General features: G+C 37.8%; 1 protein-coding gene across 12 annotated transcripts in view; it reads left to right on the forward strand.

The window, feature by feature from the left end:
- Window positions 1–23,935, forward strand: part of LOC134225636 (monocarboxylate transporter 14) — a 109,005-nt gene that overhangs the window by 47,375 nt on the left and 37,695 nt on the right. The window contains exons 1-2 of one of the 12 annotated variants that reach the window (XM_062705880.1): window positions 494–647; window positions 12,884–13,147. The exons of 7 other annotated variants lie outside the window; for them this stretch is intronic. In XM_062705880.1, coding sequence (XP_062561864.1) covers window positions 13,115–13,147 — 33 coding nt within the window. In that variant the 5' untranslated portion in view covers window positions 494–647; window positions 12,884–13,114. Of the gene's footprint in view, window positions 1–493; window positions 648–685; window positions 828–1,236; window positions 1,359–12,883; window positions 13,148–18,198; window positions 18,411–23,279; window positions 23,313–23,935 lie in introns of those variants that run through there. 4 more of the 12 variants (XM_062705881.1, XM_062705883.1, XM_062705885.1 and 1 more) reach the window with 4 other exon arrangements.

Here is a 23,935-nt window from a genome sequence, read left to right on the forward strand (position 1 = left end):
ATTCAAGTGGTCAACATAGACTAGTTCTTCTAAGCATTGGTTCCAGTAGAGTAAAACTTCTGTTCGGGTCTAGTCACGACAATTTAAGCTATCAGCTTTAGTTGGGTGAATGAAGACAAACATGCTCTCTCTAACGATTACCCAGAAGCATGGAAAGGGTAGAATGCATCAACAGCCCATAGTTACAATTTCGCAAGCTCTTTGTGTGGTTTGTTTAACTTACTTCGAAGACGACATGTTCACTAGACGTGCATGTGATAGGTATCCATCGGCCGTTTTGTTAGTGAACGAGACGAACGGTTTGTCGAACACACAAAAGTCGAGTTTCCGCGCGCTCCCGCGGTCTGTCGCAAAATAGATCATAAATTTGCAAATGATATTCTCACTCTCCCGCGCGTAGATCCCGCGCCGTCGATCGTAAATATCCGGCTAACACAGTGCGCTAGTCGTTTACCTCGGAAGGTGGTACAGACTTGAAGTTAATCTCCGCTGCGCTGAAAGCTTCAGTTTGATTCGAGCAGTTCTTTCAAACAGGTCGAACCGAACGACCTATTCCCATAGTTGTTAGCGAAGGCTGTTGCAGTAGAGAGAGTGTTTTGCGCGTAGAGCCAACTACAGTGTTCCGCATCGATTCTATCCGACCACGCGTATGTGCATTGAGCTCTCCCAGTCTAGTATTTCAAGATTTCAATATCAATATCAAGTGCACATTTTTGCATAATTATCACAAAGTTCACTATCGAATAAGGCCTGAAACGCAGCGTGGGCAGGAGCGTTGGGCGGTCTTTGGTGTAATTGCGGAACCAAGATCGAAATAATTAGAACAGGTTGATTACTCATTGTGCCGAAGTGAAGGAAAAGGACCAAAATGCGACTTCAATGAAGAGATGAAAATAAATGTTGTTTTTTTAATTTGATGACTCGTTGTACTGCGCGAGAAGTGTCTCATAATATACGAAAGTGAATTAAGTTCAAGCTCAATAGCAGCGGTTGATTTTAGTGAGAATGATAAATAAGACAAGAAAAACATACATCTAGAGGTGGAAAATTTCCGTGAAAAGTGTATGGTGTTTGTGAGTTTTTCCCACCATCAGTTGTTGTGAACACAGAAAATCCTTGTTTGAAGACGTGAGGCGGAAGAAAGGACGGATGAACTAACGGCACGAACTATATTAATTTTAGTTTGCTCTAATTATCGCGGTTCGACTAGACAGTGTTGTTTTTCTGTTACTATATATACATCGAGAGACATCGGCGACTGTTTTGAATGTGGTGCAGCAAAACATTCGAACACGAAGCCGTATACACACGTTACGAAAGACGGTTTACGCCGTGGTATACTTGGGAAGATTGGTTACGTACGTGATGGTTCTATATTCGTCAGCGTTCGTCCCATAACAGCATCACGCACACAAATCCTGGGAACAGCTGTTTAATTTTTTGGATCCAAACAACTGGCCTCACTTACGAGTTGAAGAAGATTGTTTGAAGGCGAATTGTAGTTTCAAAAACTCAATTAAACTAAAGTGGCCCTACGTTGTCAATGTCATCATAGCCGATGTAACCGACGTTAAGGTTTTACATTTCAAATGGATGACCTTAGAAAACGACAGCTTAGCTTTTGCGCGTTTTGCATTCAGCTATTATTACGTGCCTGGCCCGGTTTTTATCGATGTGCATCGGCTTATAAAAGTGCAATGGGAAATATGCGATGATAAGGCGGCTCTTTGCTGTGCCTGTGTTGATCGAGCCGGGCATCGTGCATTCTGATACGAACAATTAATCAGTGGGGACAAGCCGTCAAGGTATAGTGGAAGAACTCACCCGTTTACGCTCCTCTCATTGGAATTCTATGACTGGTTCAGGGTAAAATTGCTTATGACTGCCCTGTCCAAGTCTGTCCAAGTATTTTTATTGCTATATTTATATAAGTTAGGAATACAGAATCAAGTCTAGTAATTTTGTATGTGTAATACATGATATGAATGTTTTTTCTCTGGCATTAATTCCCCTGCTTGGGCATCGTAACTTCGTAGTGTAGTGTTTAGTGTGAAGTATATTGTTAAGTATACACACTTAAATCATTTCACAGATTTCTGTGAATTTTGCTTCAATTCACCGAAATCTCAACAGCAGAACTGTTCGGTAATTATTTCACCGAATTTTCTGCAATTTTTCCTTTGTTCAACTGTCAAAACCACCGAAAATCTGTAAAATTATTCACCGAATAGTTCTGCTGTTGAGATTTCGGTGAAATTTCACAGAAATCTGCGATTTATTTTAAGTGTGTAACAAATTTTGACTAAGACAAATCGTCGCATATGAAAATGAAAAATTTCCTCAAAAAATCTAAGAAAATGCAATAAATAAATCTCCATAAACGTTAATTTTCCAAAACCAGAAAAAAATTAGCAATTTTGAATGATAAAAATGCAATTATAAATGAAACACTTTACTAGAATGAAAATTTTCTAAAAAAAACAAAATATTCATAAGTTTTTATTGCTTACTAGTCGACCCGGCAGACGTTGTCCTGCATAGTAGGCTAAAATGCGCGTTGTGAACAGCCCATGTGAAATACTCATACGAATCTTTATTTTAGTTTTTCACGGTTTACTTGACTTTACTGATCATTTTCGACTGAGGAAATATCATATAAACCCGTCGGAAACGATAACGGACATATTTGTGGAAGGAATGGAGAAAATCCATCCAGCCGTTTTCGAGTTATGCGGATGTGTTCGTACCATTTCATTTTTATTATATAGATAGATTTTGAATTCCTTACTAAACATCCCGTCGTTGTCCAGAAAGGACATGATTACGTCCGTTATATCCGTACTCAGCGCCATTTTCTGGCCTCCATTTAATAGCCATTTTCATCTGACTTCCGTGCTGGCCTTGATCAGGGTAGCCCCATCGATCTTAGTATCAATGGGTGCTTCCTCTGTCATGCCATACTGTTCGCTATCGCCTACTCTAGCGATGAACTCTTCAATATGTTGAAAAATCACTCAAATAAAGCTTTAAAAAAAAATATCGCCTACTCCTGGTGATAGATGAAGCGACCTACTAAGAACACTTCTTTAATAGGCTCTCGACTGTTTGAATCCTATTAATAACTTGTCATAAGACGAGTTTGTACAATCCCATTGAATTCCACCACTTATAATAAATTTTTGGCTTTCAGTCTTTACTGGCTATTAAAACTACAAAGTTCTTCTACGCCCGAGGTTTCAATTGTTTATTCCATCTTTTTCAAGGGCTAGAAAATATTACTTTTTGTTTGCTGATAGTCAGTAATATTCGTTTTCAAAGTTGAGATGGCGAGTTCAATTCTCGGTCGGGTCTAGGAGGTTTTCGGGTTTTCGGTCTAGGATGTTTTCGACTAAACATCTGATCCGCTGTTGATTGGCCCTCACGGAAACCTGTCTGATTTTCGCCGACGAAGGACTCCTCAAGCGGTCCCAGGCTGTCAAACAGAGTACGCGCCAGAATTATGTTCAGCGAGGTAGGAAGCGTGATCCCTTTGTAAATAGCACACTCTAGTCTGTACCCATTCCATAGATCGATTATATTAGGACATCCATAAATAATGTGGTGGATCGATCGATGCAGCTGCTCACTTACAATTACAAGTTTGAGAAGCTCAACCGCGATTTCATCATTTACATCATGAGGCTAACACGATGATACTTTTATGCGCCCAGGGAAGTCGAGACAATTTCCAATCAGAAAATTGTCTAGACCTGCACCGGGAATCGATCCCAGCCGCCCTCAGCATGGTCTTGCTTTGTAGCCGCGCATCTTACCGCACGGCTAAGGAGGGCCCCTTCCTCTATACGAACATGAAAGTCATGAAACATGGACCATGCTCGAGGAGCACTCGGAGTATATGAGTGACGGGTGCTGAGGACCATATTTGGCGATGTGCAAGAGGACAGTGTGTGGTGGCGAAGGAGGGCTTTTGAGCCCGCCCATCTCTACGGCGAAGCCAATATCCAGAAGGTAGCTGAAGCTGGAACGGTACGATGGGCAGGGCATGTTCCAAGAATGCCGTACAGCAGTCCTACAAACTCCCTCCCCCCATGTAAGATTTTTTTCATACAAATAATGTTTTATTTATATGGTGCGTAAGATAACGACCGACCCCCCTCCCCTCATAAGAGCTTACGTAATATGTGTACGGCACCTTACGACACGGCGGGGACAAGTAGGCGTTAAGCGCAGCGAGCGAGGTGGGCTAAACAGGTACAGAACCAGAATCAAAAAATATGGCCACGAACCGTGTATTGTGGTGTCATATTGTTGATTCAGTGTTATCTGTTTAGATATATGCTAAATGAATGAAAAAAAGGAAAAATATTTCCTGTATTACTGCCACGATCTTTTGCAGCTCACGAGCCCAACACTTGCGGGTTCATTCAAAGTTCTTACGTTCCAGGATCCGACTTTCCAATCGATGTCCTTTTTTCGTTGCCGGGTTTGTTGCCGTTGAATGTATCTGTTTGCTCTATTTTTGTCTTTCTTTGTAACTGTAGAAACTTTGGTAGGCTACCTTACCATGGTTGCGCAATCTCTATCGTGTTTCTATATGGTTGCCTTTTCTATATTCTGAACGCTGCAGCTCAGTAAGCGCAGTTTTGCGTAGAGCCCCATGCTGGCACTCGGACGATGATCAGCCGCCCCTAACATGGGGAACACACACTGTTTCTAGCCGCTCGTTCAGATTTGCCCCTCCCATTTAGAGTTTTGACGCCAACATTGCCAACCAATACATGCCGTATTTGTATATTATAACAAGTTTGCAAATTTGACGGGAAAAGTTGGACATTTTTCAAAATACACTAATAGGGCTAGTTGGGAGAAAACCCAATGCTATCACACAAAAGATAACAATTGACAATTAGAATGCAAGATAAAACAACCTGAGTAAGGTCCGGTACGTACAACTAGTAATACATATTTTTGAAGGCAACATATTCCGCATCTACCCTAGTCACTTCATGTGTTTGTTGCTATCACTGCTCAATGCACCGAGACACGAGAGCATGTCGTTCCTCTGTTGGTTGTAAAATTTATTTACTATTGGGAGTGATAGTGTTCTTCTTAAAAAAGGTTGATGATAAGGGCTAGATCACGTTTTCATGCAGATCCCGGACTTGAATGATTTTTGAACCAAAGTTCCGCCACCATGGGGAATTCAGTTCCAGTCTATGTTTTTGCTATTGAAAATGGACTCGACCATAGCGTTTCTATGACCAAATCATATTTTTTTTAAATAAAAAAAACTTTTTCATTAATCTAAAAAAAACTCTAATGTATATAAATAAATTCAAAAACATATGTTTAAGAAAATGAAACCTGCCAGTGCTTTTCTTGTTACCTTTTATAACCCGTTGTATTTTTCACATTACGTTTCTATTCTTCTTCTTCTTCTTCTTCTTCATGGCATTACATCCCACTGGGACAGAGCCGCCGCGCAGCTTAGTGTTCATTAAGCACTTCCACAGTTAGGGGAACAGGTGGTAAAATGAACACGTTAAGGACTTGCGTTAAATTCAATCATAAAACGAGGATAATTTGCTAGTTTTACCACTTGGTTTAGCAATTTAACTCATATTCTTATTGCACTGAACAATTTTTTCGCTAATAAACATTGTTTTATATAGTTTTCATCGAAATAAAAACATCGAAATTTCGTATGTACAAAAATAGTGCAGGTAAAATGAACATTGCCTGGTGGTAAAATGAACATCGCTTCTAAACCCTTTTGGAACATTTAATTTTCTTTTTTACTCTGGCACTGTATATACAACTAATTGAGATTACGAGAGCTTTTTGAAAATCTGGTATAACTTTTGAAAAGCTCTTAATTATCAAAATAATAAAAGAAGGAAAAAGTTTGAAAATATCAATTATTTTTTAATTAAATTTACATATTCAAAGTTTTATCTTGGTTATTCGATATGGTTTGTTTCTTGAACTTCCGCTTCACAATCGCACAACTTTTACCATAAATTTGTGAAAGTTTGATACAAGGGTTCATTTTACCCACATACGTGCCGTGTGATAAATAACTTTTCCTCCAACTATGCAAACCAATAATTTTACTATTAACCCCTGCAACATCTTTGTGAAGGTTGTCCTATTTGCCGCTGTGGTTAGAACAGGTTTAAATCAATGTTATTATGAATTTATTAAGAATTGAAGCTTGCAGAAAATGGTTAAAATTACATCAGACCCTATTTTTACGGCCTCGTTTGGTATTTTGGATAGTAATAGCTATTCGTTCGGTCTCAAAACCAAAATTTTAGCTCAGGTACCTTATTTTATTTCGAGGAAAACGTGTGCATGATTAGCATACGCCTAAATAGTGTTTTAATATAAATATAGCCAACTGTTCATTTTACCACCTCTTCCCCTATTAACTGCGAGGTTTCTAAGCCAATTTACCATTTCTGCATTCGTATATCATGAGGCTAGCACGATGATACTTTTATGCCCAGAGAAGTCGAGACAATTTCCAATCCGAAAATTGCCTAGACCGGCACCGGGAATCGAACCCAGCCACCCTCAGCATGGTCTTGCTTTGTAGCTGCGCGTCTTACCGCACGGCTAAGGAGGGCCCCACGTTTCTATTAGAGAGATTAAAACATACTTAATACAAATGAACCGTTTGTTTGAGAAACTGCATATGCAAAACGAGATTTTTATATTTTCTGAATCCTCGTCCAAAAATACGTATTCTGGCAAAAAATACGAAAATAATTTTTTTGTCCAGGAATGTATGAATTTTTTTTCGTTTGTTTGAGAAACTACATATGTCCACGCACATTGAAGAGCAATCGTGGAGTACTGCTTACAGTTTTTGAACTAGAAGTGCCCCAGGGTGTTGAGTTTTGTCAAAAACTATTGATATGTATCGAAGAAATAGAAAGATTCGGTGCCAATTTGTTCAAAAACAGTTTTTTGTTGTTTTCTCGAAATTGTGTAAAATGGATTTATGCAGTTTCTCAAACAAATGATTCAAATGTATCTGGATGTTTGATTTTTGTCTCACCCAACGAGCGGATGGCAGATATTAATACAGCTCTACATAAGAACCTTACAGAAACTATATACAATTTTGGCAAATATGTATTTAATATGGGGAAAACGGACGGGACGATCTGAGCACTCAAATGGCGCATGAGATGTATTCGATGAAAATGCTCTAACACAATACAATTGTTCAGTAATTCTTCAAAACACAGCCCAACAAACAATTTAAGTTGAATAAGCTAGTTTTTTTAGCTGAACAAGCCAAATTATGGCGAAATAAGCTCTTTATCAGCCTCCAATGCTTGTTGGGAGTACACACTCTAATATTTGTGAAGCGTTGAAAAATAACTTTTTTCTTGTTTATTTCACTAGTAACATTTAAAATCGATTTTTGAAGATTTATGACTGGGTTGATACAAGATATTGATATAAATTACTCAATTTCATTTCAGTTCTAAAGCACTTTTTAGTTCACATTTTCATGGTCCTGGATTTTTCAACCAGTACTTTTCTTAATAAACAACTGGAAAGTAATGTGTTTACGATAATATTTCGCTAGGAAAAAACACAAATAATAGTTACAGTTTTTGTATAACCTTTTTTGTTGAAACAGATCAGAGACTAATTAAGTAGGAAATGTCACTCATTGCCCATCTTATGAATACCTATTTGAATTGACCGGCAAACCAACGTGCGATGAAATATTTTTCATTGTGCAGTATTGGTAAATATTTTATTTGGGCTTATTTTGGGCGATTGGTTCGGCAATTAACTTGAAGATTATTGTATGAAGAAAAATAGCACGTAGATACATTAGATACTTTGTTATCATAAATAAAACGAAAAAATAACGAAAACATTGGACGCCATATTGAATGAATCATGGGTAGACGAATTAGTCACCTCTTCAGTGTCCTGATATATTCAACTATCTACACTTCAAACGTGTTTGTTTGCCAAATTAATATGGCTCAATGGCAACCCTTCTGGCGCTTGCATTCTGGTTGCGTATCTGGTTATATTGTTTTATAATCAATTAGGTATCTCGAAAGCAAATCGTTCAGCTTCAGCTCACAGAATTCTTTGTGTACAAGTCGGGACTGGCTTTATCAACATGGTAAACACCATAAATGTCCAATCTGCTGTTATTTCGTTGAAGTTCACAATTCAACGTAGACATCCGATTTTGCATTATTCGGGAACGGTGAACCGGTAAACAATGTCAAGGAGGCCTACCGCAATAAGTGTACTTCCGACCTAGCCCACTTTTTGACGTCGTCGTTTTGTTGCTTGACCGCTTTTCTGTATTTTGTTTTGATTCAATTATTCTACGCATCAACACGAAATCCGCCGGTTTGTGCGGTGGGGCTTATCCATCCAATCACCTTCTGAACCCGAACACATGTTTATGGCTTCAATCGTCGTTGTTGTCCATCGGCGGTTCGTTCGAGAGCTTCGATTTGAATCATGTGAGCAATACTTAGTATCGCAATGAATTTGATATCGTGCAAATGTTGCTTTTTATAACTAAAGCGGTGATAAGCCTGCAATATGGAATATAAAAATCAAGGCTTTGTCAACTGCAGTCAACAGTCTGACGTGGAATGCAATCGCAAAACGACTTTCAAAGTGTATATCATCTACATACACGATGCAACATGACTGACTGTGCCGTTCAGAACTGGAAAGCAACGAAAAAAATAGGGTTTTAGCAATGAGAAGTTGCAATGAGTAAGTTTGCCAATGTTAGACGTAGCATTTGGATGCATGCAAATCGTCTTAGTGTACACCCCACAAAGAGAGTGCATTAATCTACTGCAAGGTGCAGCATGCCGATAAATGTGTAGGTACATCACCGTCGGGAAAACAAAGGTTAACCAGATGTTGAATGTTGGAGATATCCGACTATAAAGATCTTCACTGTGGGACGCACTTTATTGTAAACGTATTGGAGTAGAACGTAGAGTAGATTGATAAATTGATGACATCAGCACAAATCTAGTCTTCAATGTTATTCAAGAAATTGACGTTCAACCATATCATAAATATAATAGCCCTGTTTGTCCGGTGACTAGCCAACCAGACGCAGCACGCGGGAAAATTCTCACAAAAAATAAAATTTTTGGCACTTCAATTCTTTTTTACTATCAGTAAATATCACTGACAAATCGAATGCCATCAAGATACCCCGCGAAGAAAATTGATTTTGATAGTGACCATTCGTGTCCCGTCTTAGTCGTCTGTGCTTTTCAAGACATTGGCTCTAAACCGAAGCATTGTCAAAACACACTACTGGTGTGAAGAAAGGATCTCGCCCATCAAACATTGTATTTTTCACGCACGGAAATTTGGTGAGAGAATTCCATTATACACAATTACATTATATCCCATCATGATCATATACAATAATTTATATAAAAAAAAGTATATATATAACCATCAGGGCACCCGATTAAAGCGATTTGGGTAGGAAGAGTGGAATCGCCAACTTCCTATTGTTAACATCTCGTGGATAAAGGGCGGGCTCTTCTCCTCATCTATTGGGTCAATCTGGGAAACGAGGGCTAGATTATATTATTGTATGTACGAACTTTCTTCTGGAAGGAGATTCTCTATTCATCCCGTGGATTTGCATAAGTGTCTCTACTTATGGAACCACCCCACCCATTTTTGGCCCTTCATACAGGAGTTTGATGAAATACAAACAATAGTATAGACATGATCAATTCGTTTGTCAGATATGGCCAGTGCTATCGGCAGGTGCCTTGCTACAATAGATGGTAGTATCATCATCATCATCATCAATTCTTTTTTACTATCAGATGCAGAAAACAAAACCAGTAACAACATTAGACAACCAGACACAGCATTTGATTAAAAATCACAGACAACAGACGTTGAATAACACATGAACCGTTTATATTAAAAAAAACTTGCCAAGGGCGCTACTGCGTCCATAAATAAACTAGTTGATAATAATTTATAGTGTCTTAAGCCTTTGATTGTTATATCGTTTTTATGTATCATTGTGGAAATGCGAACAAAGGAGTAGGATTGCCAATCCGGAGATGGCGAGCCTTTGATTGTTCTATCGTTTTTATGTATCATTGTGGAAATGCGAACAAAGGAGTAGGATTGCCAATCCGGAGATGGCGAGTTCGATTTTTGGTTCGGTCTAGGGTGTTTTCGGTTTGGAAACATTCACGACTTAATGGGCATAATGTATCCAATGTGCTCTCCACAGAAGATCCATTCTCATGCAATGGCATGTATAAAAAAGCTTTCAATTAATAATTGAAAAAATGTTGATTGAATACTATGTTGGAAAGTAGCCCTACGTAAAGACTATAGGGTCACTTCAAAAACGAATTTTTGATAGAAGGCTCGGAGATCCATATTGTTATATACTAATCGACTCAGATCGGCGAACTGAGGTGCTGTCTGTATGTGTGTATGTGCACACAATTTTGTAAACACACATCCGGTCTGGTTTGTCTAGAAGGAAAAGGTTTTTAACTAAACATAGGGGAAACCTGTGCTGGTTTGCCGAGTTTAGCTTTCGGAATGTCCGTACCAGTACTGAGATTTTCATTTTCAGTGAGAGAGGTCACGCGATATTTACATTTTATTCTCTCCAACTTTAAAAAACATAAACAATGAAAGGAAGTCTGCCAAATTTTCACGGATTTTTATTTCATTAAAGCGCATCAAACTATTGCAAACGCGCTGTTTTTCCTTTAATAATGTAACTTCTTTCTCGAAAATCAGGAAGAATCTAATCATTTTATTTATTAAAACTATTTAGAAATTAAGATTTCAAAACAAAGCAACATTCCCATCATGACTGCTTGTAATGTGACAGGTGACCGAGAGCCCGCTACATTTTCATTTGGTCTCCTGAAAATGAAAATGCAACTGTTTTCGCCTTTCACGTGACCATCACGAAAACTACCAGTACTGGTCCGTACTCATTAGAGTGGGCGCAGTTGTATGGAAATACGCAAACTTCATTCAATCAAGTAATATCAAGTTTTTTTCTGAATCGTTTCCGTCCTCGCTTTCCGCATCGCGTTTTAAATTTATATGGAAATTGGTATGGGAAATCGTACTTTTTTGCATTTTTGCTCCTAGCGACTTCAATTTATCGCCAATCACGTCACCTAATACGTTTTCATAAAGTCTGAAAGATGCCGAATGACTTTGATGAAGATTGTTGTCACGTATACAAAAATATTATAACGCTTCGAAGATGTTTCTGCCAGCACTACCGGGCAGCCTTTGGTTGTTAGAGGGCAAAACCATTCTTCCTTTTTGTCCGAATTTTTACATTGAGAAATGATTCCGAATAACTCCAATTAGTTCCCCTGCCCTATAAGATCAATAATTTTAATATAACACTCAGTTAAGTTATTGGTCCACGTATTTCGGCAGTGATGGCAGAATAAACGACTTGTTGCAAATGGTTTGAACAACCATTCTTCAAAGTGTTATAACTTTTTTAAGCAACGAACGTTCTTTAGCAAAGGTTTTTGGCATCCTTTGGGTTATACTTTAACGTAATGCGCCACTTGATTTACGATGAACTGAAACCTCTAGAAGTAAAAATGCAAAAATGAACGTTTTCCCTTAGGAACAGAATACGATTACGGTCCGTTGCTTTCATATTGTTTAAATTACTCAATAAATTGTAATTGTGTTTAAATTACTTAATAAAATAAAATTAAAATGCTGATAACAAAATCTTCATGGTTTAAAAATAAAGCACAATTGTTTAGCATACATATTGATACTTGATACTTTCGTTGTATTGAATTTATCGTTGTAAAATCATTTACACATATTTTTTAACTTTTAGACCAGCGTTAATTGTTATGCGTATCATTCCATTGATAAGGATAAATGATCAAAGAATTATCGAACCGAGTGCCCAATCAACAACGTCGTAAAATGTTTGTTCATTCCCCTGTGAATGCTATCATAGGAAATATATCAATCTGCAATTGTTGTCGACCTCTGCATCGGACGCCCTAGCCCAGAAAAACAATAACCTCTCTCTTACGTGATAATCACTCATCAAACAATCCGACACTGTAATTATCAAGACTCTTCCATTACTTCGTACTCGGTTCAGCGTGCGGGTTGATGCATTCGAGGTGAAAATTTTAACAGAGTTGAAACTTACTGGTTATAGGCCGTGTTGGCAGCTGTGCCTAGAATGGGTGCATTTTTGAAGTAGCTCTAAGCGACCACTTTATTGCATGATAAGATAAGCAAACTGTGGAGTTTTCCTTCATTAAGACTTCATACCCAACTGGATATTCAACGGGTTGCGCATTTCCAAACTAGATTTTTTTCACAGCTTCCAACGTCTGATTGACGAATGAAGCATTTACAAATGCTGCTAACCACTTGGGGTGATTATAGAATAGCCTAGTTATGTCTTCCTATCGATTTAGCACGATTTGTGTCGGCGTAAATATGGGTTATTGATTGATTCTATTATCACAGTATAAAGCTAGTTGTCGGACACATGATAAGACTTGCATTACTGTAAGTGAATCATATGACTGCTGGTGGCGACGAGACGATACGTTAGCAATGACGAAGTTTGTTCCTTCATTGTCGATGCAACCAATCAACAACGTGCCAGAGGGTGTGATTAAACAGAGCTTGACAAATATGTTCCTCCAGTGAATAGTGTTAACGGCCGATCGTTGTGTGTGCGTTATGCGAAATGGTCTGAAGATGCAGTAAAAGTAGTGATACGACATAACACCGATTCCCATCAACGAGATTCCGCCTCATATCGTCTAACAAAGTGTCGATTTGTTCATTCTAGTGCTGACCGAGAATCGTCTCTGAAGCTGAAGCTCTGGAGTGTTGGAAACAAAAGTTGCAAAAGAACCTAATTTCATGCTTATTTGGAAGCAACCATGAGTGCCTTAAGAAAACACTGAAAGTATTACGTCTAATATCACTGGAGTAGTATTTTATGTCGTTGTGATTGCATTAAAATTACCACTGTGCCAAAAAAGTGTAGAAGCGTAGAGAATTTGTCAGTAATACAAAGATGTCGAACAGAAAAGTGCGGAAAGTAACAAGGGTAAGTTTATTAGAATTTATTAGAGCCCCGCAAAAAAAAAAACATTTTGGTCAGAATCCGAATCACTTTGACACACATTGAACGAAATTTGACTTTATTGACATGTTTTTGAAATATCCCCTTTTAATAGGTTGACTTAAACTTTTATTAATAACACAAACATGTAATAATAGAGTTTTTTTTATGACCCAAATGTTGTCTGAATAATTAAATTTGATATTGTTACCAGAAGGTAACGAAAAGTCCAAATGTTTACTTTAGAACTGGGCACAACACGAACGACTCTGCATAAGCGTTCCAGGACCACGCGCGAGGAAAGGTTAAAAACGATTGTTTTAGCAATTGCTCTGAAAAAAAAAAGCAATTAATATTTTTAATTTTATTCAGTAAAATATTATTACTTTTTTGAATTAAGTTTTTTATGGATGCAAATACTGAGCATTTCATTTGATTTTGTTTTATTTTTATATTTCAGAGAGTTCTTTGGCACATATTTTTGAAACCATTTTAATTTATACCACTTAGTTTAGAACAAATTTGTCTGATTTCTTCTAAAACCATTGGTCATGTTTCTTGAACGAATAAGTCACTATGTATTTAAAACGCAAAATTTAGTAAGAAGAAAATAAAACACCACAAAAAATCATTGTTTAAACCAAAGATTGATGAGAGACTTTAATCCGCGCCGAAATAGATTTTTTTTAAATCCTCATTAATTCAAATTGCTTCAAGTTCATTATTACGAAGTTGAATAAGACTCATGGACAGTTTTTGAGAACTACATTGAAAATACATCGCCACACTGGATGAATGTTTTATTTCTTTTTGTTTTTCTCGCGTAGAGTTGTTCAATTGGAGTAAGAAAACCATTTAGTAGCTTCACTGTTGTGTTTCATGAAGATTTCACACATGTAGGTTGAGTTAAGAGGGAAATAAGAAATATGCCAGTGTTGTAAAATGTCATTGGATTCCTTTATATTATTTTCCCAGAAGCTTGATATAAATTCAAGATGTATTACGAACTGTTTGCGCCTAAAAGGCCACCAATTTTGTCTAAACACAGTAACAACACATTGCTGTAAATATCTATTCTGAGGCATGAGAGGCGAAATGTCATTCAAATGGCATTATGTCTAATGACACGTGACATTTTGGAAAGATTTCACTCTCTAGCCTTAGATGTTATGTTTAGAGCAATGTATCTTTGGACAAAATATAGGACTACTCAAGCGTTATTAGTGGTTCAAAAATAATAAAGTGAATTTGGCTTCTGGAAAAAGTTTTGAAATGACAAATGCAGATGACACTACAAAACTGTGATATGTTCAGCAGAGCTGTTGGTTTGGACTGGTGTACTTGAGATATACCGTTTCATAATGATGAGGGTTCAACATCCTCCTTGAAAATGACTGAAAATCTATTAGCGTTGCAGTTAGTGGTCTGTGTGGTCTTCTCCATTCGGCTCGGTCCATGGCTACACGTCGCCAACCACGCAATCTACGGGGGGTCCGCAAGTCATCTTCCACCTGATCGATCCATTTTGCCCGTTGCGCACCTTGCCTTCTTGTGCCCGTCGGATCGTGCTGTCGAGAACCATTTTCACCGGGTTACTATCCGACATTCTGGCTACGTGCCCGGCCCAGTGCAGTCGTCCGATTTTCGCGGTGTGAACGATTGATGGTTTTCCCAGCAGCTCATGCAACTCGTGGTTTAATCGCCTCCTCCACGTACCGTCCGCCATGTGTCCCCCACCATAGATGGTACGCAGCACTTCCCTTTCGAAAACTCCAAGTGCGCGTTGGTCCAAGTTACGTGCCATAATATCTATGTCGTCGGCGAAGCCAAATAGCTGGACGGACTTATTGAAAATTGTACCACTCGTGTAATTCTGCTTTTCATATAGCCCCTTCCAAAGCGATGTTGAATAGCAGACATGAAAGACCATCACCTTGCCGTAACCCTCTGCGCATTTCAAAGGGACTCGAGAATGCCCCTGAAACTTGAACTACGCACATCACCCGATCCATCGTCGCCTTGATCAACCGTGTCAGTTTATCCGGAAATCCGTGTTCGTGCATTGGCTGTCATAGCTGGTCCCGATCGATTGTATCATATGCGGCTTTGAAGCCGATAAATAGATGATGTGTGGGCACGTTGTATTCGTGGCATTTCTGCAGTACTAGGCGAATGGCGAACACCTGGTCCGTTCGACCACAAAACCCGCCTGGTGCTGCCCCTGGTGCTAGTAAACGGCATAAAATTTGGGAGAGTACCTTGTAGGCGGCGTTCAGCAATATGATTGCGCGGTAGTTGCTACAATCCAGCTTATCGCCATTCTATAGATGGGACACACGACACCTTCCATCCACTCCTGCGGCAAAACTTCCTTCTTCTTTCAATTCTTGGTAATGATCCATTGTAGCGCTCTAGCCAGTGCCACACCACCGTGTTTGAATAGCTTTCCTGGTAGTTGGTCAATCCCAGGGGCTTTGTTGTTCTTCAGCCGGCTAATCTTCTCCTGGAGTTCCTGGAGATCCGGAGCCGGTAAAACTATGTCCTGCGCGCGTTCTTCCAGGTTCATCACCATACCCTCATGCTCGTCTACCACATCGCCATTCAGCTATTCTTCGTAGTGCTGCCGCCAGTGGTTGTGGTTGGCGTTTTGGGGCCTCTTCCCCTGCATTGTAGGATAGTGCCACTAGGGCGTTTTGCCTCGCCAAAATGTTAGATGTTTCTTCAAAATGTGGAAATTTTCGGTTTTTCCGACCTTCCCCTACACTATTTTGTAACTTTTTTCGCTTAACCTACATAATTTCAGATCTAGTTTTGTTACGGCCATCTTAATGACGGTAAAAATGAGGGAAACCACAAAAGGCGTTTTGCCTCGGATGGCGTTTTGGGGCCTCTTCCCCTAACTAACGTTTTGCCTCAAGAGCTTTCCGGCAACAGAATATCACCACTTTTTTGAAATGTGAATATTATCAATATGATTGAGATTTTTTACAATTTTTGAATGGCATCAACTAGCTATCTTGAATAGCGTTACAAATAAGACAATAAAGCAGTATTTGCTTAGCTAGGGTATATTGCCACCCTTCTCTCCGATGCGCTTATTTGGAGGTATTCAGGCTTACGATATATCCCCTAAAAGTGAGAGGAAAAAAATTTTTTTTTTTCAATTTACGACATACAAGGTATATGTCTTCGCGAAAGTTGTAGCAAAAGTTCTCGTGAAGAACGTTGTCGAAGACACCTAGGGGAAGAGGCCCCAAAACGCCCCCGATGCAAAACGCCTTTGTGGTTTGCCTCATATTTACCGTCCTTAAGATGTCCGTAACAAAACTAGATCTAAAATTATGTACGATAGGCGAATAAAGTTTCAAAATAGTGCATGGGAAGGTCGGAAAAACCGAAAATTTTCACATTTTGAAGAAACATCTAACATTTTGGCGAGGCAAAACGCCCTAGTGGCAATAACCTACAAAGTACTTGCGTCTCCACGGACTATCCATACTAGAATGCTGATTCGCCGACGCGTGGTACTTTGTTCCCTAGGAGCCGCCAGCTAAAAGGCGTTTTGCCTCATGAGTTTTCCGGCAACAGAATATCACCACTTTTTTGAAATGTGAATATTATCAATATGATTGAGATTTTTCCTAATTTTAACATGGCATCAGCTAGCTATATTGTTCAACTGTTGCGTGAGGTAGAAACACCCATGAAAATCGTTATAGCTAAGGCATAAACGCAGTCTATGCTTAGCTAGGGCATATTGCCCCTCCTTCCCCTAGTTCGTAATTTGCTTTTTATGTCAACAAGCTTTGAACATGTTCGACGTATAAGCATACAAGCATATGGAGACGCATGGTGCGCTGATTCATTAACTCCTTGTGATGGGAGATTGATTTTGCTTTGCATAGTAGGAAATGTTTTTTGATGAAACATATCTTACATTCGCTTACAACTCTATAGTTCAGGAATTAATTTAAAGTTCATTACTTGTACTTTGTTATGCGTATGAGATTGACTGCCACAATTTGCCCGTTGTCAAGTTGCAGTTAAATCAAATATGACTAAAAAATACAATAAAACTAAAACTAACTTTTTTATTTTTCAAGTTTTATAGTTTCAAGTTTCAAGTCGCAATAGCCACCAAACGGCGTATTTTTATATAAAAACACGATTTTAGCTACTGTGCATCGATCGGTTTGGAAACCACTAAGTATTGATTCCATATGACTTTCAAGTGTTTCTTACGGTCTTATTTGTAATTTTCACTAACTTAAGTACCCAAGAAGACTGTTAAATTAAAGCATCGCCAGTGAATACACATTTTGCCAAATGGCCAATTTATCGCATAGACATTTCAAACTGCTTGATTGCATCTTCTGGTGTGAAGGATTTAGCTCATCATTTAACAGCGGATTTTGAGCATCAAAATATAGTAAATTAATTTTAATTAATTTATTGCATTTGGTGCTCAAAATCGGAGGTCACCTCAACAGCGGATTGCTTTCCATAGTCACATTTTCCCAATCACGTGTTTCTTTCATAGGTCACGTGTCGAGAGTTGTAAATTATAACAATTGACATCATATTTTGTCCACACGCTTTCTCAGCCTTGGAAACAAAACGAGACAATGCTCTCTTCGATTGGGTTAATGCTGACACATGATCTTAACATTGCTTAACAACATTGCCACAGCAAAGCCATATAGTGATAAATGTAATCTGTCAGTATGGCAAACTCAACGCATGTGTAGACAATCATCGATCTGGACCCTCTAGGCAGACGTTATCATAAACAATTGATAGACAACAGTACGGAATGTATTGCATTCGCTGATTATTCGCTTCCTAACACCAATGAGCAAACAAGTGCCGGTATGGGTTTTCATTCTAAAACACAAACGAAGCCCCGCAGCATATACTTACAAACTGGAATGAGCACTTGAGCGATCTCCCAACACTTCCGTCCGTCCAGATTAATTGGCGGTTGAATAACATTTCTCGAAGACCCGCTGGAGAGGGAACCCCATCAGTTGATTGGTGACTCCGGTGGACAGTTGTCATCCATTCGGGATCGGGAGTGCAGTGTCAGTGGGTGGTATTCGCTTCGGTGTCAACGGAAACTTATTCAGAACATGTTCTTGGTTTGAAGTTCTGTGAAAAAATCATTCGTCTCGATTTCGCTGTTGACTTCAGTGGTGTGGCCGGTTGGTGAAATTTATACTCTTCCAGAATGACCGAAAAAATTAAAGTGGTAAGAGACAGTGAATAAAATTAACAGAATGGAATACTATATAAAATGATTAAAAATAACTCAATAAGTGCTATAGTATAAAAATGAATGGATGATAAGATTTTCGATACCGATCATTGAAATGTGGAAATTTGATCACGTGACTCACTTAACTCGCAACATTGTGATTTACGATTTCAATCAGTGAAAGTGTGATAAAGTGAAAAGAACCGCTTCAATTCGTTGACAGAGAGTAGATGTATTCCTTTTCGATGACTTTCATGATTTGGTATCTACTGAAAAAGAAATCGAATCCTCACATATTGTCCCCGTAAACGCCCATTTTCTATGCGAATACTTCTTTTTCATTTAGGCAAATTCCAATTCGTAAACTGTATTAATCCACCTGGTAGTTTATTAGCATTTTATCAATTATGTATTATCAATAATCCATTCCGTGAACGATCTATTCTATAAAATGACGTGTTCATATGCATATATGTACTTATCCTTATTGAACGCAACATTCGACGGAGGAGTTTATGTTATTGCAAGTGTTGAATTTTTAGTTTCTAGAATATAGGACTTAGAAAACAAAGGCGTGATTATTATGAATGATGTGCAGATAGGATTCGTATAGTTACTATTTATTCTAAATAAAAAAAACCGCACGAATTCGTTGCTTGTGCAAAGATATACTCGGCTTGCAGTGGGCGAGTGAATTCAACATTAATTCCTTCCTACCTCCGATAGACCTCAAGGCCGTGATCAGCGCCAAAATCCCATGCCCCACCTATTGGTTCATTGTGTAATTATACGATTGTTCTGGTCAACTACAAACTGTACGGTCATTATGCTCATCGTGCTCAAAAATGATCCAGTTTCAGTGATAAGTCGAATGTTCATATTGCTTGAAGCTCTCATTCACGTCTTTGATGCATCATGCGTTTTTTAGTTATGGGATCTCAAATGTACAAGTAACAGTTTGTTTTCAATAATTATGGAGAAAAACATAGTAAAGCAGTAAGTTCCATAAGTTTAACACTTTGCTGACATTTTAAAGCATTTTATTATTGTTTGTGTATTTTGTTACGAAGGGCAAAGAGAACTTATTTTCTAATTACTTCACTCTTTTTCTGTCTGCGGAACAATTGTTCATTGCTGGGAACAGCAAGCTTGTCATAAGACGAGTTCGTACAATCCTATTCAATTCCACCACTTAATTGTACCTTGACAGTACTTAATCGAGTCTAGTACGAGACACTGAAGACGACCTTACTGTTGAGGTTGAAATACGTATCTGTCAAGGTACAATTAAGTGGTGGAATTAAATGGGATTGTACGAACTCGTCTTATGACAATTGAAGACATTCCACTAAAAAGCCCAAAACAATTTTCTTAACAGCAAGCAATTACCCTAATAATGGTTCCGAACTGGCTGGATTGGGAAACAATCTTATGATTAGCTTCCGAGAATTTCTCATTTAGCCGTTAATTTCAAACAGCCATCTAGTCGACTTAGATTATTGCGTTATATTACGGAGACCCTCGTAAACTCATTAAAGGGTAAATTTTCACCCATTTTGAAGAATAAGTGGATCTACTCATTTAATGGGTATACCATGTTTTACTCATAAATGAGTAAAGGCAATATATGTCAAAAAGGTGGAATTTTTACCCATTTTTATAAATTGGTTTTTGTTAAAAACGGGTTAAAGAACTCTCATTTTCAAGAATGGAGCTAGAATGAAAAAAATGGGGTTTGTTTCAGATTCAAAGAAAAGTATAACAAATAAAATGCTTAAGCTAATTTGTTTATTTTATGATATATTCTATTGAAGTCATACAAATATAATATTTTAATCCAGGCAATCCATGGTAGAAGGGACTTCCATCGTTTCGATCCTGATTAATCAAGAAACGAATGAAAGGTTTTTGACATTCAATTGAAAATGATTTAAAGTACTTACGCTTAAGCTTCTCATTGGTTCTCGGTTTCACAATAACAGCTTCACAAAACAGGTCACAATAATCTTTCAAATTTCTGCAACTGGAAGCTAAATTTGAAACTAAAATTTACAAGACTTTTTTCACCCATTTAAGGGTTTAAAAATAAACGTTTTTGAGTTGGTCAACATTCTCAAAATGAGTGTTTTTTCACTCACTTCAAGTTTTCAAGTTTTCCCCATTTTCTGACAGTTCAATACATGATCTGAAAATGGTTGTCAATGGTTGAAAATGGATGACGTCAATGCATAATTCAAGAATGTTATTTTACACTGTTTTTACAAATGCGTTTTTATGTGTTAGCAATTTTGGTTTGTCGTTAAATTATACGATAGTCTAATCCTTACTGAAAAATGCAATATGTTTATTTATATATGCATTAGAGTGATTCAAATTTTGACTTTTTTGCTCCCCGATGCTTGAACGATTGCATTTGCCATTTTAATAATCCTTATAAATTTTGAGCTAATTTGGATCTAATTTGAGTGAGCACGCACGGTTTGAAGTTTGTATAAATTACTATGAAAACAGTAACTTTTAAGCAAAACCGTTCCCCAACGCTTCCCATCAAGCTCTAAAATCATATGAGTACATCGGCAACATAGAAATTTTTACCAGGAAACAGGTCGTCTTTGTTGTGAAACGATTTGATGCTTGTAAGAAAAGTTATTGAGGGAATACAGAATCGTGGAAAATTCAATTGAACACGTAAAAGAATAACATCAATATCAATAATAAGCATTTTTGTTTTCCTCATAACTGTGCTTCCAAAAAACAAATCGCTTCGCAACAACAACTGCCTTCCAGCTCAAGAAGTATTCTATGTAGTCAATTCTATATGTCAATGTAGATTGGTCATTTATATAAGGGTCGACTTTCACAGTAATTTCCATACAAACTGTAAATGACGTGTGCACAATCAAATTACATCCAAATTTGCTAAAAATTTAGGAGGATTATTAAAATGGCAAATGTAATCGTTTAAGTATCGGGGTACAAAAAAGTCAAAATTTGAATCACTCTAATGTTGCATGCTAGATGCTACTTCCACGCAGTCAAATCATCGTTTAGCAACCCAATTCCAATTATAATAGTAATTCGGTGCATGACAAACAACATAGATATTTAAATTGACTTCAATTGAATACACAGTTTCAGTGACATTATTTCTATTGACCCATTTGAATCTCAGTTTGATTTTATCGAGGTGCTATGCGCGTACGAAAATAAAATGCAAAAACCACTAAATTGCTTGCATGTTTTAATTGTTTCTATTCAGTCATGCATTCATTTAATTAATCCAACTTTTCTCGTGCATTATAAAAAAAAGTATTATGTCCATAACTTTTGAGCCCACAGTCCGATCAAAACAATTTATAATAAATAAAGGGACAAAAATTACCATCGTTGTTTGATGCAAGCAAATCGGTTAAGGATAAAGGTCCCCCCAAACATACGCGTTGCGATTCTATTGTTTGGCGACTGCAGTTCTGTCGCCGTTGGTATAGAACCGTAAACAGAACATTGCCTGCAGCGACCCAACGATAGAATCGTGGAGAATAAGGCATTTTATGAGACAGATCGAAACAGCTGTTTTTCTCGTGTTTATCTACTTTGACAATTAGTGGGAGCCCGTTTGTTTGGTTATTTCGCGCTGAACATTTCAATGGGTCTGATCATCAATTTAACCTATTTTACTTTTCGGTTTCTAGAGCTTGAGAACCAAGCTTTTCGTACGATTTCCAATACGTGTTGCTGGATAATTTATACCATAGCATTCTAAGCATAAAATGCTGAAGAAAACATGAATTAAAAGTAAAACGTTAGAAAATTTATTTTGTGTTTGGACCTAACGGAATGTTCACGCAGAATCATACCAAAACAAAACATTAAATGTAAATAATCGGGCCGCCGCGAAACGTCTCATAAAATACCTTATAGTTGTCGCCGTCGCGGCGATGGAATCGCTTAGGTCTGGTGGAGCCTTAACTATTAAAAAACGAGGTACAAGGGCGTAGCCAGAGGAGACAGGGAAGGACGGTGGCGCCTTCCTAAACAGTGGGAAGTTTGATTTAAAAGAGATAAATGAATTCCCATATACATGAGATTTAAATTGGAATCCAATCATATACAGAAATAGAAAACCAAAGAAATCTAAGATCCGCAGTACATGTAACATTGGTCGCTATTAAATAGGTAGTTGGCACTGCCGAGGACGCCATCGAATGCAAGCGGCGTGGCGCATCATAAAAAAGAAATGGAAGTCGGTAGTGGTAGACTTATAATCGACGGCTGTGACATCTCCTCCAGGAGAACTCTCATACAATTGCGAGTGATGCCCGATGATAAACTGACCTTCAGCAGCCATGTCAACTGAGGATGAGACTCCGTCAGAAATTCCATCAAAAATTTATTCAAGAGTTTTTTTCGGAATATTTCCTCAGGAATTACTTTGAAAATTGATGCACTTACTCTTCTTCTATTACTTCTATGGCTCTACGTTTCAACTAGTACTTGGCCTGCTTTTCATCAATATTCTATTAGCATTTCCTCAGTTATTAATTGAAAGCTTTTCAATGCCCGCCATTGCATGATTATGTATCTTGTGTGGCAAGTACAATAGATACACTATGCCCAGTCTGGAGATCCAGTTACAGTTACAGATTCAGTCACAGATTAAATGAATTTAATTATCAGCCATACTTTCAACCTTCAAGCAGATCATTGCTTTTTTTTTTAATCTTTATTTAGGTGTTTTTTTAATTCTAGATTAAGTTCAACACCGGCGGATCATTGCTTTAGATATAGTGATAAAAAGAAGCTTATCACATTTTATTTCCAGGCTCTATAATCTAACTACTCTATAAACAGAGACCGGCGGAGTAAAAAGCTGTTGAAATGGCAACGTATGAAAAGGTATGAAATCATGAAAATAATACTGGCATCACTTGAACTTTTCGTTTGCTTCTTATTGATGCAAAAAGTAAACAATGCTAATTGGAACCGCTTTTGACGGTTCAATTGGAAAAAAGATGGCGTCTTCGCCGATCTCTTATTCTAGTATTTCTACTATAATCAGATTCATTTATTCGATTCCATTAGAAATGATTGATTGATATGAATATTATCACAATTTGATTTGACAAGTATACGTCAAGCATTGTAATGTATCTCCGCACTGGTGCTATGTAAATTGAACTGATGAATAATATTTTGATACCACCATTTTATTACTCATGGCATTATAGTGATAAAAATTGAGGATGCTCGTATTTCATGCCACCGTGGAAAATTTTATTTTATTCTCACGCACTTCTAATGATAAAACAAAACAAATTATCTGTTTTTGGGAAACGCCCCTACCCCGACGCTGAGACCCCGACAACAGCTCTGATATTGATACTTCTACTATCAATATCGACACGAATTAATTATCATAAACCTTGTCAAAATCAGTATGATTTAATAGGTGTTATCAACCGAACAACAGTAATTAAACCAACTAGGTACGACTATTCAGCTTACTCCAATAGCTGCAG

This window comes from Armigeres subalbatus, chromosome 3 (genome assembly GCF_024139115.2).
Source record: "Armigeres subalbatus isolate Guangzhou_Male chromosome 3, GZ_Asu_2, whole genome shotgun sequence".
NCBI classification, from domain to species: Eukaryota; Metazoa; Arthropoda; class Insecta; order Diptera; family Culicidae; genus Armigeres; species Armigeres subalbatus.